Here is a 17,520-nt window from a genome sequence, read left to right on the forward strand (position 1 = left end):
TTGAAAAGTACTAGGATGGGGGCGCCTGGGTGGCGCAGTCGGTTAAGCGTCCGACTTCAGCCAGGTCACGATCTCACAGTCCGTGAGTTCAAGCCCTGCGTCAGGCTCTGGGCTGATGGCTCAGAGCCTGGAGCCTGTTTCCCATTCTGTGTCTCCCTCTCTCTCTGCCCCTCCCCCGTTCATGCTCTGTCTCTCTCTGTCCCCAAAATAAATAAACGTTGAAAAGTACTAGGATGTAGATGAGGTCATGAGGGTGGAGCCTCCATAATACAAGTATGCTTTTTTTTTTTTTTTAAGAATTTATTTATTGAAGCTCCGTGATTCGCACCCAACCATAGCTACTCCAGTCATGAGGGACAGACAACAGCTGGATCGGCGGCGAGTGGCCCACAGCATTTGCTTATAGTAGCGATGAGTTTGCCCCTCGACCCCAAACATTTCCTGAATGGATTAACAAGAAGGCCGGTAATGGTGAAACTTAAGGGGGAATGGAGTACAAAGGCTACCTTGGTATCTGTAGATGGCTATATGAACATGCAGCTTGCAAACACAGAAGAACACATAGACGGAGTATTGTCTGGACATTTGGGTGAAGTTTTTTAAGTCCTTTATACCAGGGGTGTTGAAGAAGAGGAAGAAGATGGGGAAATGAGAGAATAGCATCTTTTGTGAGGAATTTTTTATATTTCTAGACAACAAACTTTTTAAAAAAAAAAAAAAAAACTTATTTTTTAAGTAATCTCTTCCCCCAGTGCAGGGCTCACACTCACAACCCCGAGGTCAAACTCACAATCCCGAGATCAAGAGTCACATGCTCTTCTGACTGAGCCAGCTGGGCACCCAGGATTGCGATCTCTGCAAAAAGAAAGACCAGGGGTCTCTCCACCGGCACATGCTGAGGAGAGGCCATGTGAGTCACAGCAAGGAGGTATCTCTCTACAGGCCAGAAAAAGCAGGCCCTTATCAAGAACAGAAAGAACTGCCTGCACCTTGAGGGTTTCCCAGGCTCTAGAACTGTGATGAATAAATGTCTATTGTTTAAGCCTCACGGTCTGTGGTATTTTGTTATAGCAGCACACACTGCTTATGACAGTGTCTGCGTTCAACCCTCACAGCATTTTATCGATTAGGAAACAACAGCTTAAGTTTAACTTGTCCAAACACACACTGCTGATGTGTAGCAGGGTCAGAATACACCTCTGGGCATTCTAGCTCCAGAGCCTATCCCCTTTATTACACTATATTCCATTTTATTGATTTCACTTATAATCCCACCAATAATGTAACCACATCAAATGACTTCAGAAAAATTACAGGCTATAATTTTTGTTAAACCCTAAAGGTCAAGTATAGGTTAATCCTACACAAAACTTTCACTTTTCCCTACAGCTTTAAACCATATGATGATCATTTACACATCAAGACTCAATACTGACATTAAAAGGACAAGGTTACATATTAATAACAAGAAAGGAAGGCAACAATGCTGAAAACTTGGCTAACTCAACTGCCCAGGACAACTGTATACACACGCCATCAGGCACTTCTGAAGCCAGTCATTTCACAGTAAGTACTAATGCAAGAAACAAAAATGTATTAAGGCTTGCAACCTTCTGTCCAAACTACCTACAGATCCTGAATGTGTATTTTCTTCATCTTATTTCTTCCAAAAGGCTCTGTCACACCCCTTTCCATCAATACTTATACAAATTAAGGGAATCACTAAATTCCCACTTCATAAGGAGACTCAGGCTCTCATCACAATCTAAGGGGCTAATACCAGCAGAAGGCAGGAAGAGAAAACCAAGTCTAATATTAACAGGTTTCTCTTTGCCTTGTTTTCTTACTCAAACAAGTGGAACACATCGTCCACATTTGGACCATTTTTAAGCCTCTTAAATCCACCACTTGGAGGCACTCTGTACTAGCTCAGATTTTCATTCCAGTTGTGCCCAACCAATTCAATCTATATGTAAAAAGCAATTTTACTCAGCCAAAATCAAAACTGCTAATTACCTGTATTAATAGTATTCAATATTTACATACAAGTATCTCCTTTTTTATTTTATACAGTTTAGAATTTTAAGTAGCTCTTTAAAAGGTCAACCTCAATTTTTAAAAAGTTTAATATACCTTGCTGATGCAAAGGGGCAACTGGCATAAATAACCATGACTCATCACTGACTTGGTCATCTCTTATCAAAGCCTCTGACTAGAGATGTAGCCTCTAACTCAAGTATTCTCTTTTTTGTTGTTGTTATTTCCTTATATAAAGCTGTAACATGCTCAAAGACCTTAAACTTGTAAATAGAGAAAACTACAAAGAACCCAGAGATCCAGGTAAAAGGGATCATTCATTACACACTCTGGCTGGTAGAATCATGGGCAGTTTTCAAATTTTGTTTTTGTTTTATAAAATAAACCTTACTAATTGTTATGGGGGAATCAGCCTTATTTGCAACCTGTAGTATAACATAAAATGAAGCAAGAGAAACCAGTTCTAGATTCCAACAGTTCTAACTAGTGTTGTAATACCAGTTTTCTCTTTCCCAAACATTTTACAGTCTAGCAAAAGAAATCAGACATTTTAGGACAGTCTTAAAAAATGGTCAGTAGAAACAGGAAGGAGGGAGCAACATGGAGATTTAGGGGTAAATCAGGTACATCTCAGGTAAAGAATTTCTGTGAAAGGGCTCTATACTGGTCGTGGAGCCTATTTAAAAAAAGAAAAAAAATAATCTGTCAAAAATTGAATTCACTTACAGAATTGACAGAAGGTCACAAGTACTGTAAAGAAAAACATATTTGCTCCAACAGTTAAAGAGGATGCCAGATCCATGAACTGAATACTGGATGGAAGAAAGGAAAATAAGACAAAGTATGTTGTCCCCTCAACTATAAAGGTAAAAAGATATGATTCCAAGTGCGGTCTAAGGATCAATTACGTTAGACCCAGGAGGGCTTTCTTAAAGCTTTCAGGGCCCCAATGAAGACCTAAATCAGATTCTCTGGGGACCACTGATAATCTACTGCTATCAGTAGGGGGCAAGTTCCAGGAGGGCAAAATTATTTCCATCTTATTCACTGTTGTATGTTCAAGTGCTTAGCAAATTGCCTGGCTCATAATTTGCAATTTACTCAACATTGCTCAAACAAGGAATAAACAAAAATTCTTTTTTGCGTTAAGTTTATTATTTTGAGAGAGAATGCACACACATGTGAGGGGGAGAGAGTGCGCATGAGAGAGAAGAGAAGAGAAGAGAAGAGAAGAGAAGAGAAGAGAAGAGGAGAGGAGAGGAGAAGAGAAGACCCAAGCAAGCCCCACACTGAACTGACACATGGTTCAACCACACAACTACGAGATCATGACTGAGCTGTTATCAGGAGTCAGACGTTCAACCAACTGAGACATCCAGGTACCATCAATAAAAATTCTAAGTAAAAATCTCAAGTGTTTCTTCTGTCACCCCCTCACTCCCAGATCCCCATGGGAACACATCCATGTTTTAGTCCCCTCAAATAAAAGAGGTGTATTTGTGTTTTAAAGTTGCACACCTTGGGGAGCCTAGGTGGCTTGGGATATTCTCTCTCTCTCTCTCTCTCTCTCTCTCTCTCTCCCTTTCTGCCCCTCCCCTGCTTGCACACTCACATTCTCTCTCCCTGTCAAAATAAACTTTTTAAAATAAAATAAATAAAACAAAACAAAACAAGGTGGCTCAGTCAGCTAAGCGTCCAACTCTTGATTTCAGCTCAGGTCATGATACCAGGGTTGTGGGATCGAGAGTCGCACCTGGCTCCGCGCTGAGCCTGCTTAAGAGTCTCTCTCTCTCCCTTTCCCTAAAATACTAATACCAACAATAATAATGTAATAAAAAAATTAAGTTGTACACCTGATCATCTTCATCTACGTACAACAGTCTCATAGCCCTAAGTATATGGATGGGGTCCATATACTTGGTGGGGTCCAAGAAAGGCTGAATGTCTATTACTAATGCTTGCAAGTACACACTGCTCATAGGAGACAATGTCCCATCAATAGGGGACAATGTCCCATCGATAAAGGACTACAAAATTCTTACACTTCTTTAAGATACATCCAAAGCAATATGACAGAACAGTTCGAAAATTGATTTGATCCTTGATTCCTGAATAACCAAAGATTTCTGTAGTCTTCATAACTAACTTAATCTGAAAATGAGCCTTTAACCAAAGAGTCATCACCAGTATTTCAACCAACCATAGGAACACATGCAGTTGAATATTAGGGAGTCACTATTTAAACAAAAAGCTCATGGCCTGTATAACTCTAAAGTACATTAACACAATAAAGCCTATTACACATATCTTCCTTGAAAATTAGGGTGATCACAAGGGAATACTTAGGTACAAAACCTGTAATATGTTTGAGACACACTGAAAATTAATCCTTCTCTTAAAAAAGAGACAATCATTCCATATTTTTTCACAGTTAAACTAATTTTATAAATATCAATGCATTTTTTCCAGCAAGACTCATTTTTAAAAAGTTATTTTAAAAGCTGTAGGTCTTAAAACTGTCCAATGGAATAGCCACTAGCCACATGAGGCTTAAAATGTGGCAAGTCCAGTCTGAATTATTCTGTGAGTATAAAATGTAACAGATTTTGAAGATTTAGTACAGAAAATATAAAATTTCTCAACAATTTTTAATACTGATCACATGTTAAAAGATTAAAATTTTAGATGAATTGGTTCATATAAAATACAAATATTAATTTTACCAGTTACTTTTTACTTCTTACTGTGGCTAATAGAAACCTTAAAATTGCATATATATACAGTTTACATCTTTCAGCTGGACTGAGCGGTTTTAAAATTTGGTATACTTGATACTGAAAGGTAAAACTAATTTACCAAATTTTGCTTCTCAATGTAATTTCAGGATCAAGAAACAAAGTTTCATATAGATTAGTTATTCCTCACTTAAAAGTCACCATCACTAAGTGAACTATAACTGTATCTGCAAGAAGAGGTGTTTTAAGGTGACTAAACTTTTTTTTTTTGCAAGTAAATTGTACCCTCAATGTGGAGGTTGAATTCATGACTCCAAGATGAAGAGTCACATGCTCCACTGACTAACCCCAAGGTGATTAAACTCTTAAGCATTGTATTTAAAAAAAAAAAAAAGATGCTAGATTTTGAATATATGGGTATCTCTACTTTAACTTTTTTTTTTTTTAATGTTTATTTTTGAGAAACAGAGAGATTGTGAACAAGGGAGGAGCAGAGAAAGAGGGAGACACAGAATCTGAAGCAGGCTCCAGGCTCTGAGATGTCAGCACAGAGTCCGACGCAGGGCTTGGACTCACGAACTGTGAGCAAGACCTGAGCTGAAGTCGGACACTTGACCAACTGAGCCACCCAGGCGCCCCTCTACATTAACGCTTTTTATTTTACGTTACTGCGAACTGGATGTAGTCCTTATCTAAGGTAAATCCTAAATCCTTGGATTTTTTTTTTTTTAAGTGAAAAGGTTAAAGTTTACTGTTATTAAGTTCTATCCCCTACTCATGAATTTTAGAAACTGTAACAATCCAGGGCACCTGGGTGGCTCAGTAGGTTAAACATCTAACTCTTGACTTTGGCTCAGGATATGAGATGTCACAGTTACTGCATTTGAGCCCCACACTCAGAACCTGAGTGAGGTTCTGCACTGATAGCACAGAGCCTGCTTAGGATTCTCTTTCCCTTTCGCTCTACCCCTTCCCTGCTCCCGCTCTCGAGCTCTCACTCTCTCTCTCAAAATAAAAAATAAAAAGAATTCTTATGTAGCAAGAAAATGAAGACGCTAAGTTTGATGTAAATACCTTGATCTGACATTCCTTGCCCTAGGTAGGCAACCCAACTCTTGCTTTTCTCCAAAGATATAACCTTACTCAACTTTGCAGATAATCAATCTTTCTCTCAGCAGGGAGTACAAACAACAAATAATATAAACACGATGCTACCTTGCCAACCTGATAGTGGCCAATTTTTTCCTGCTTAATAAGATACTTTTCTTTCTGTTTAGACAAAAAATAAACAAAAAAAGTACGTTTATACTACTTAAGGAAGAATACATTGAAGAATCTATGGTTCACTTCACTGCAACATGCTTCCTCATCTATATCTATCCTTGAATTCACAGGAAAAAAACTATTTGAATCTGTTATTCCTTTAAACAAATAAAACTTGGCCAAGATATTAAAACATTCTCATGTCTTGCCTATGACATGTTTGCCAATTAAAAAAAAAAAAAAGGCATACTGAATATGATTAATTCTCTAGAGCTACGGTGTCCTCTGCAGACAGAGGTACATGTTAAAAGACACCACATCAGCAAAAATCAAGACCCTGGGAAACTCTCCAACACAAGTATCTAAGTTTTCTAACAAATTTCAAATAAAAGATGGGGAGCCTAGGCATTAAAAAAAAAAAAAAAAAAAAGACAAAAAAAAAAAACCCAAAGACATATCAACCAATCACAAATGTACAGAACTTAACATAAATCCTAATTCAAATAAATTCTTAAAAAAATATTTAGGGGACACCTGACTGGCTCAGTCAGTAAAGCATGTGATTCTTGATCTCAGAGTCTTGAGTTCAAGCCCCATGTTAAGCTTACAGCTTACATTAAAAAATAAAATCAGAATGGAAACTTAAGGCTGGCTCAGTCAGCAGAGCATGAGACTCAATCTCAGGGTGGTGAGTTCAAGCCTCAGTTGGGTGTGAAGCCTATTAAAACACACACACACACACACACACACACACACACACACACACACACAACTGGGAAAAATGAGACTTTTCATTATCAGTGAATTAGTGCCATTGTTTTTTATAATTATGGTATTGTCTATTTTTTTTTTAAGTCCTTGTCTTTAAAGATGCAATCTGAAGAAATTAGGAACATAATATACTTGCTATCTTGAATTTGCTTCAGAAATCATCAGAGGTATTAATATCCAAAAAGGCTGGTCATCAGCTGGTGATTCTTGAAGCCAGGTGGCAGGTAAGAAGGATTTATTATATTGTTGTTTCTACTGTAGTACTTTTGAAATTTCCACATTTTTTTCCTGCTCTCTAGTATCTGGAAGTCACTATCTTTGAAAATGATAAATTCCATCAAAATCAAACTGTGGGCTTGTTAGTACTTGTAACATGAGAAAGGAAGTTTTAGATGAAAAATATGATTTAAGTTGATATAACTGTCTGAGAGTAAAGAAACTTTAAGTACTTTTCACTCACATGACCTTCAACCACGCTAGCATTTCCCATACTTCAGAAACACTAAAAGGTTCTAAAATTGTTGCTTTAGACAACAGTCTCTTTTTGCCTCAGGTGGATAGTGCAAGATTCATTTTGCTCTAATAACTACAGTTAAACTTCAAATATAGAATAACCACAAAACTCTATCTTATAACAATGTATGTTAATGAAATTATCTGTACTATTCACTTAAAAAGAATCGCTGCACTGTGCAAAAATTTTATACAATGTGCATTTATGCCAATTCTGATACAAACAAGAGATGCCACAGATGAAATAGAACATTAAAAAAAATTTTTAAGTTTATTTTATTTTGGGAGAGAGAACATGCAAAAGCGGGGGGGGGGGTTGCTGAGAGGGGGAAAAGGAGAATATCAAGCAGGCTCCACACTGACAGTGCGTAGCCTAATGTGGGGCTCGAACTAATGAACCCACAAGATCATGACCTGAGCCAAGATCAAGAGTTCAACACTTAACTGAGACACCCAGGCACCCCAAAAAGTTTCATTTCCTAGCTAGCCAGACTAAAGTCAGAAATACCCAGGGAGGTTAATCATTTACAGATTATTTCTGCCCCAAGTACAACTTAAGAATCAATTTTTAAATTTCAACAATATTGATAATTAAAATAACAGATACCATTTATTCAGTTACTCCTAAGGGGTAAAAGATCATGTCAGGCACTTGAAATATATTTACGCTGTGTCCTTATACCAACAACCAAGCTCAGTAGGCATTAATACTCCCACTTTATAGATTAAGGAAATTGTCTCAAGGGATTCTTTTAACCAAGGTCAAAAAGCAGGTAAACGAAAAGCCAAATTCAAATTTGAACTCCAATTTCCATGCTATTTATACATTAATTTTACAGGTCTACTATTTAGCTTCTGTGTAAGAAAAAAATCACACAGATCTTCAAGAAAACTGTCCAATATAATCATAATAATATAAATCTCAATCTCTTGAAGAAAATACTCGAAATTGTCTAGTTTACATCCACCTTTCAGAGGAGGACCAAGGAGGTCACACCAAAACAGAGTAAATCATTTCAAGGTAACCAAAACATCCAGCCTCACCCAGCAGCTAACAGGACACATGAGTAAGACAAATAACTCTGACAATAAAAGATGTAATGAATTTGGCATTTCAAAAAGTTCCCTTCTGGGAAGTCCCTTCAAGGGCCCCATATGCTTAGATGGGATAGTCGCTTGATAAAATAACATTAAAGTATTAGGCATTAGTCTTTTAGGGGCACCTGGGTGGCTCATTTGGTGGAGCGTGCAACTCTTAATCTCAGGGTTGGGAGTTTGAGCCCCACACTGGGTGCAGAGATTACTTAATAAAACTTAAAAAAAAAAAAAAAAAAGCTCTATGATAATCTAGTTGTGTTTTTTTTTCTTTAAAACTTCAGTAATATATTTCATGTTTCCAAAACATATTCAGACTTCCAATTATGTTCTGAAAAAAAAAAAAAGATGACAAATTTCCAGCAGCAGTAATGGTAAAATCTATTTAATAAATTTAAACCAAGATGCTAGAAAATTCAATAGCTCCACTTTCAGCATCATAGTTAGAAAGTAACATGTTAAAACTGTCTATCATGGGCACCTGGCTGGCTTAGTCTTGACAATCTAGGATGTAATATCATGCTTATAATCAGTGCTATTAGGGGCACCTGGCTGGCTCAGTCATTGAAGCATGCAACTCTTCATCTCAGGATTCTGAGTTTGAGCCCCACATTGGGTGTGGAAATTACTTAGAAAAATAAAATCTTGAACAATAATAACAGGGGCACCTGGGTGTCTCAGTTAAGCATCTCACTTTTGGTTTCGGCTCAGGTCATGATGTCACAGTTCTTGAGACTGAGCCCCGCGTCAGGCTCTGTGCTGACAGCACAGAGACTGCTTAGGATTCTCTCTCCCTCTCTCTCAAAATAAACACATTTTAAAATAAATAAGTATCAGTGTGATTATCTACAAAAACACAGTACCTATGACTAACATCTCCAAATCTATGGAGGACATAGTCTCTCAAAGGTTGTTTGGTCCTCTTTACCACGTTAATGTAACTGGCCAAAAAGTTTAGCATAAACCAAAAGGAGCCGGGGCACTGAGCACCAAAGGTATATAAGGCTCTCACCTTTGCACAGAACATACCGTCAAACGTACCCACAGCACATCTACCTACCCTCAGCCTTTCTCTATAATATAGACATCAACAGTTTAAAATGGCCCTTTCCTCCCCTGCACCCCCAGCCCTTTCCTCAATGCTCTAATCCTTCTGAAAGCTTTTCTAGTAGAAAAACCATCACAAACTAAATCTGTCGTTAACAATCTGCACAGAGCATTAAAATTTTAGTGGGCTGGGCTTTAGACTTTAACACCTTGTAAAAATGTTGAAATAAAAGCTTATGCATTTTCAAAACACTTAAGAACGTGTTAAGCAGCCAAGCACTTTAATTAATTGCCTCAAGACTGACTGGTAGAAACAAATGCAAATAAGCTATCAAGACGGACTATCCACCAGGAGGCAGCACGCCAGAACACAAACACACCACCCATTTCTCCACACATCAGGTCATTTTAATTTTTACCCAGGCTTCAGAAGGGCTGGGAAAGAACCTAGGTCAAAGTTTTAATCTTTTATTTCTAAGAGGTCCTACATCATACACATACACTTACATTTAGCATACTCAACTGATGATTAAAACCCCAACACATCTTAAATTTAATACAATTTCATTTACAAATATTTGGGATTCTAATTCCTTTCCCTGCAGAATTGTTTGTTGGATATCATTTAAATATTTATTTACTGCTATGTTTAGAACTGTATTTTGGGACCTGGCAAGGCTTTATAATAAGTAACTAAAAAACTAGAATTATTTTTAAGTTTATTTATTTTGAGACAGAGACAGTTTATTTATTTTGCCCAAGTCGGGAAGGGGCAGTGGAGAGAGAGAATCCCAAACAGGCTCCACACTGTCAGCACGGAACCCAATGCAGAACTCGAACTCATGAACCAGGAGATCATGACCTGAGCCAAAACCAAGAGTCAGACGCTTGACCTATGAGCCACCCACGTGCCCAAAACTGGTAGAATTCTATCTTTATTCTCATACAAGTAGAAGTAAGCAACAGGAAAAAAATGCTGTATGTGCAATTTGGTCTATCTTTTCAAGAGCCTATAAGTTCAGAGTCATGACAGGAATCCAAACAAATAGCTTGAAAACAACCAAACAGAACTAAATCTGATTTACTTAGAACACACACACCTTAAAATCCTGTAGACTAAAGAGATTTCCAGAATCTTAATAGCTCCCACCTCCTCCAGAAACTGCAAAGTATCTAATCAGTCTGAAAGACTAAGTCCAGCTATGCAATTAAAGTTACTGCTGATTATGGACAATGGCTAAAAAGATGCTAATGTACGTTTCATATAAATTTGTTTCAAATGAATAAAATTACCATAAAATGTTAATTCTTCTCTTTCACAACTGTAGGTTTAATGCTTTTCTATCTCCCTACCATCTGGGCACATTGGTTACCATTGGCAGGGCTCCACAGAAAAGTTGAAAGAAAAAAAACGCAAATAAGTCAGGAAGTCAACCTGCAAATACCAACAGCCTTAAAACAAACAAAAACTTTTTTTGTTGCTTGATTTATTTTTGAGAGAGAGAGTGCAAGCGGAGAAGCGGCAGAGAGCAGGAGACACAGAATGCAAAGCAGGCTCCAGGCTCCAAGCTGTCAGCACAGAGCCTGACGCAGGACTCAAACCACGAGATCATGACCTGAGCCCAAGTTGGACACTTAATTGAAACTGAGTCACCCAGATGCCCCTAAAACAATCTCTTGAAACAGACTTATTATCAATTGGCTATGGGTTCATGTCATCTTGGGAATTTTAAAGTTTTGTTCAGATAATGAAGAATTGTAGTTTCAAAACTTTTAACTCAGCATTATCCTGTTTTCTTTATGACTGTAATAACAAGGATACATAATACATACTCAAACTTTCCTGACACCCAACCCCAGATTTCAAGAAGCTGTACTATTTCAAATTAACTAAAAGGTTTAAGTATTGGTGTCTGGCTGCCTCAGTCAGTAGAACATGCAACTCTTGATCTTGAGGCTGTGAGTTCCAGTCCCACAGTGGGTGGACAGATTACTTAAAAATAACATCTTTAAGGGGCGCCTGGGTGGCGCAGTCGGTTAAGCGTCCGACTTCAGCCAGGTCACGATCTCGCGGTCTGGGAGTTCGAGCCCCGAGTCAGGCTCTGGGCTGATGGCTCAGAGCCTGGAGCCTGTTTCCAATTCTGTGTCTCCCTCTCTCTCTGCCCCTCCCCCGTTCATGCTCTGTCTTTCTCTGTCCCAAAAATAAATAAACATTGAAAAAAAAATTAAAAAAAAAAAAAAAATAACATCTTTAAAATAATAAATAAGTAAAATATTTCCTTCCTTAAAATCCTTCCTTTAGGCTTACAAATCAAATTGCAGTCTTTTCCAGTTATGTTAATAAGATTTTTCTGCAAAAATTCTAATTTTAAAAATAAACAGCAGTTTAGGAACCCAGAAAAGTAGTTTAAGAACACCATTAGAGGGGGGGAAAAAAACAGATTAAAAGTAAAATATTTCAACTCCTTTTAAAAACAAGAATTTGGAGGGTGCCTTGGGTGCCTTAATGGTTTAAGCATGTGACTTCAGCTCAGGTCATGATTTCACCCATCCTGAGTTCAAGCCCCACATCAGTCTCTGTGCTGACACTGAGGAGCCTGCTTTGTATCATCTGTCTCCTTCTCTCTCTGTGATCCTGTCTCCCTCTCTCTCCGTCCCTAATAAACATGCTTGAGCATGTGCTCTCTCTAATAAACATTAAAAAAAATTTTTTTTTAAACAAACAATTTTGGGGGAAAAAAACACTAAGAGAATTAAACTTAGAACACTGAACTAGTTCCAGTTAATGTAGTATTTTATGTACATGTTCTTTAAAAGGCCTGCTCTGAAATTTTCAGAGGTTTGTGGGATTTTTGTTCTTTTTATATTTTTGGTAATTATTGCACAAAAAATTTCTTCCTTCCATAACTGATGATGGAAATAAACCACATGCTGGAATTTTCAGGAAAGTAGAATGATCTTGGGTACCTGGGTGGCTCAGACAGCTAAGCATCCAACCTCGGCTCTGGTCATGATCTCACAGTTCATGAGTTTGAGCCCTGCATCGCTTTGTGCTGACAGCTCAGAGCCTGGAGCCTGCTTTGGATTCTGTGTCTCCCTCTCTCTCTGCCCCTCCCCCACTAGCACTCTGTCTCTATCTCAAAAATAAACCTTAAAAATAAAAAAATTAAAAAAAAGAAAATTATAATCATCTGTAACAAGTACTACTAAGGAAACCTAGCATATTATTAATATCCTACTAGTAAACAAAGACCTTTAAACAAGTTTTAATGCATTATCAGGCCAGATATAGGTAAATATATTCCTCAATCAAGACTCCACTATTTTGCAGGTGCCTGGCTGGCTCAATACACAGATCATGTGACTCTTGAATCTTAGGGTTGTGAGTTCGAGCTCCACATTGGATGTAGAGTTTACTTAAAAAAAAGACTCCACTATTTTTAGTAGTATTGAACATACTGTATTACCACAACTTTCCCTCCTTCCAGCTTCCAAAGCACTCTAAAAACTGCTTTTTAAGGAGCAACCGGCTGGCTTAGTCTAGGGGAGCATGTGACTCTTGATCTTGCGGTTTTGAGTTCAACCACCACATTCAGTGTAGGTTACTTAAAAAATAATAATACAATTCTTAAAAAAAAGAACTGTTTAAAACTTCTAAACAGTAAGGGGCAGAACTAAGTCGTTTTTGTTTTCTTTTCTAAAAAGTGCACATTCATAGATGTTTATGTATATGTATACAAACCTCTCCTCCAAAAACACAAGAAACTACACAGTGGTTGCATTTGGAAAAGGGAAAAAGATCACTTTAATCATGTTTATGGTTTCAACTTTGCCATGTGTATTGTCTTTGTTTTTTTAATCTTCCAACCTCTTTAAAGATTTTATTATTTTTTAAATTTTTATTAATAAGCTCTATGCCCAAGGTGGGGGCTTGAACTCACAACCCTGAGATCAAGGGTCACATGCTCTACCAACTGAGCCAGCCAGGCACCCCTTAAATCTTCCAACCTTTTTAATTAGCATAGAAAAAACTAGTTTTACCTAATTCTTGTGGGTGTTCTGTATATAATATGTTATCTAAAAAAAACAGCTTAAGATTATACTTGATTTGTTTCAGTGTGCTCATCACTCACCAAGAGACATAAGATTAAACAGAAACACTGAAGAAATGTATGGCAATGTTCTACCAATTTCACACTATCAAGTTAGCACATCAAAATTTACCTGACTGGGAAAAAGGAATGATCATGAGCTAAAATTAAGTTAGGCTGGTATGGAAAAAAATAACGTACATCTGATTAACAGTTTTTATAAGTGATGTGTACATTAGACAGTACTTATTAACACATTTTCAGGGGACACAGTATCTGAATTTAGACTTAATGTGTCCTATACATGAAGAATGACCTCATTTTCACTAGTTTTTTTTTTTTTTTTTTTAACGTTTATTTATTTTTGAGACAGAGAGAGACAGAGCATGAACGGGGGAGGGGCAGAGAGAGAGGGAGGCACAGAATCGGAAGCAGGCTCCAGGCTCTGAACCATCAGCCCAGAGCCCGACGCGGGGCTCGAACTCGCGGACCGTGAGATCGTGACCTGAGCTGAAGTCGGACACTTAACCGACTGAGCCACCCAGGTGCCCCTCATTTTCCCTAGTTCTAAGACATCCCCAGTGGAGAGAATCAAAAATATTAGATTTATTGCATTTAGGCACTCAAGTGTTCAAAATTAAGTACAAAGCTGCTCCTCTAAAATGAAACACTAGGGGCTCTGTCTCTCTCTGTCCCAAAAATAAATAAACGTTGAAAAAAAAAAATTTTTTTTTTTTTAAAATATAATGAAACACTAGACTAGCATGTAAGATTTCATCTAGTATTTTGGACATTAGATTATCAAAATCATTTTTCCATCTGTGCTGAGTCATGCCTTTAGCATACCACCACCATGCTAATACCTCTTAACCTTAAAAACCCTCACTTCAACAGAACAACAAAATAAGAGTAACATGCTATAACCTGTAAAATACAAACCAGTGAGTCCATATTACTGGAAACAAACAAATGAAATGAAGAGGGGAAAACTCTTCCTTAGAGTAAAATTCCAACTAACAAATATAGGACAAGTAACATTTCGAAAGCCATTATAAGGCAGTCACTACAGTAATAATGGTTTCAAGCGAGAATCCTCATTGAAGGCTAAAACTAGTGAAAGTATAAACTGAAATACGATCTTTTCACAGTCTAAAAAAAAAACCCCCACAAGATTCTTAATACAAAGGAGAAAATATTAATTTTACACTAGAGAAGCCTAGCAGACATAATTACTCTCACGGTATTCCACCGAAAACCCATAACCTGATGCTAACAATGGGAGGAGGGGCATCAGACCAACCAATATTGAGGGACATTCTACAAAATAACTCACTTATACTCCTCAAAAACATGAAGGTCTTAAGAAAACAACAGCAACAAAAACATACAGGAGAGGAAAGACAAAAGACTAGGGAATTGTTCCAGATTAAAAGAAACCAAAGAGGGGCACCTGGGTGGTTCAGTCAACTCGGATCGTGATCTCAAGGTTCCTAAGTTCAAGCCCCAAATGGAGCTGTCAGCACAGTGCCTGCTTCAGATCCTCTTTCTCCCTCTCTCTCTCTTAAAGGGGCACCTGGGTGGCTCAGTTGGTTTGTGGGTTCGAACCCCGCGTCTGGCTCTCCATTGACAGCTCAGAGCCTGGAGCCTGCTTCGGATTCTGTATCTCCCTCTCTCTCTGCCCCTCTCCTGCTTGTGCTCTCTCTCTCTCAAAAATAAACAAACATTAAAAAAATTTTAAAAATAAATAAACATTAAAAAAATTAAAAGAAACCAAAGACACATCACAATTAAATACAATATGTAATCCTGGGTTCAATACAGGATCAAAGAAAAAGACATTAGTGGGACAATAGGCAAAATCTGAAGAACATCTACAGATTAAACACTATTGTATCAGTGTTAACTTTTTTATTTTGATACTTTTACTATGTCATGTAACAGAATGTTGAGAGTTTTTTGTTTGTTTTTTAAGATTTTATTTTTTAAGGGGCGCCTGGGTGGCTCAGTTGGTTAAGCATCTGACTTCAGTTCAGGTCATGATCTCATGGTTGATGGGTTTGAGCCCACGTCAGGCTCTGTGCAGACAGCTCAGAGCCTGAAGCCGGCTTCAGATTCTGTGTCTCCGTCTCACGCTCTGTTTCTCAAAAATAATAAATAAATACATAAATACATAAATACATAAATACATACATACATAAATAAATAAATAAATAAATAAATAAATGCGTTGTATGCTCCACCAACTGTACCAGCCAGGTGCCCCTAGAATGTTCTTGTTTTTAAGAAACACACACTGAAGTACTTACAGGTGAAGAGCAGTAGTTCTGCAACCTACTCTTAAATTTTCCAGAAAAAGTAGGGGAGTCAAAACCAACATTTGAGAAAACTAGATAGAGGGTATATGGATAATCTGTACTGTTTTTACATCTTTCCTGTAAATTGAAATAAAGTTTTTAAAGCCTTCCCTTTAAACCACAACTCCTCCAACTCCCATCCCATTCCTCTGATGTCTTTACAGCAATCTACTTGAAAGCCTACCCACGTTTACTGTCTCTACCTCTTCCCCATCTATCCATTCACAAACCCACACCGTTCAGGGTTTCAGTCCTAACTGCTCCATCAAAACTCCACCTATCAGGACTCCAATAATGGTAACATTGCCAACTCCATTCTCACCCTATTCTACATTATTTGTCACAGCTGATGACTCTTACTACTTTAAACACTATGGTAAGTGTATACCTCCAGGTACTTTTTCAAGATTCTTCTCCTACCTCATGGGCCTGTCCTCAGGCTCCTTCACTGGTTCCCCCTTCCTCCATTTACTATCTAGTCACTGTCCTATCTCCACGTGTCTAATAGGTATCTCAAACTTAACCTGGCAAAACTGAACTGTCTCCTCTATCCCTCATCATACTGCTCCCACAATCTTGCTCATCATGATTAGTGGAAACTTCATTTTTCCAGGTGCTTTAGCTAAAGCAATTTATAAACTGTCGAGGTATCCTTGGTTCTGTCATTACTCCCTACACCCAGCCCCTGTTACTTTGCCCAAACTTTTTTTTTTCCCTCCAAAGTAGAAGATTCTAACCACTTGGGGTACCTGGGTGGCTCAGTTGGTTGAGCATCTGACTCTTGGTTTCAGCTCAGGTCATGTTCCCAGGGTTGTGGGATCAAGCCCCACATCAGGCTCCACGTTGAGCATGGAGCCTGCTTAGGATTCTCTCTCCTTCCCTCTGCCCTCCTCCCCTGCGTTCTCTTTCTATCTTTCAAAAAAAAAAGTAGATTCTAGCCATTCATCGCTACTACCACACTACTACCACCACACCTCAATAGCTGTGGTCCCACTACCACCATCTCTGACTTGTACAATTATAACCTCCTAGTCTCCTTGATCCCATTCCATCCCCACCTCCAGCATCAACTGTTCTGAGAGAATTCCCTTTTAAAGATAAATCTCATCAGGGGCACCAGGATGGCTGAGTTGGTTAAGCACCCAATCTTAATTTTGGCTCAGGTCGTGATCCCAAGGTCGTGGGATCAGGCTCCCCACTAAGTGTGGAGTAGGCCTGAGATTCTCTCTCTCTGCACTTCCCCCACTTGTGCACACGTGCACTCTCTCATTCCCTCTCAAAAGTAAATAAACATATAAAGATAAATTTTATCAGAACTGTCTCTTCTAAAAACCTTTCCATGGCATCCCCTCATTCCATTCCTATCCACCAACATGCATACTCATCTACAGCTCTCCTGCTCTACTCCAGACACGATGGCCTCCTTATTGACTTAAGGCAATGAGAATGCATGGGCTTTGGCTGTCCCCTGTGCTTAGGTCACTCTTCCCCACTTGGCACCTACCTGCCCGCTCATCTCACTCACTTAGCTCTAATAAGCCTCTGTTCATGCAGCACCATATTGGTGAGGATTTCCTTTACCATCTGATATGAAATAATCAAAACCAACCCCCT

The 17,520-nt window shown here is 38.3% G+C and overlaps 2 protein-coding genes across 2 annotated transcripts in view; one reads left to right on the top strand and one right to left on the bottom strand.

Moving 5' to 3' along the window:
• IGF2BP3 (insulin like growth factor 2 mRNA binding protein 3) overlaps positions 1-17,520 on the bottom strand; it is a 150,876-nt gene that overhangs the window by 110,877 nt on the left and 22,479 nt on the right. The gene's annotated exons all lie outside the window — the stretch shown is intronic.
• On the top strand, positions 412-17,231 carry LOC125158193 (small nuclear ribonucleoprotein F-like). The gene is made up of 2 exons (XM_047845095.1): positions 412-603; positions 17,221-17,231. The coding sequence occupies exon 1, from the start codon at positions 412-414 to the stop codon at positions 601-603; it is 192 nt and encodes a 63-aa protein (XP_047701051.1). The 3' UTR covers positions 17,221-17,231.

The sequence above is a fragment of the Prionailurus viverrinus genome, chromosome A2 (genome assembly GCF_022837055.1).
Source record: "Prionailurus viverrinus isolate Anna chromosome A2, UM_Priviv_1.0, whole genome shotgun sequence".
Lineage (NCBI taxonomy): Eukaryota > Metazoa > Chordata > Mammalia > Carnivora > Felidae > Prionailurus > Prionailurus viverrinus.

Bases quoted from the DNA above. Each gene is read 5' to 3' on its own strand.
- LOC125158193 (XM_047845095.1), top strand. From the start codon at position 412: ATGAGTTTGCCCCTCGACCCCAAACATTTCCTGAATGGATTAACAAGA.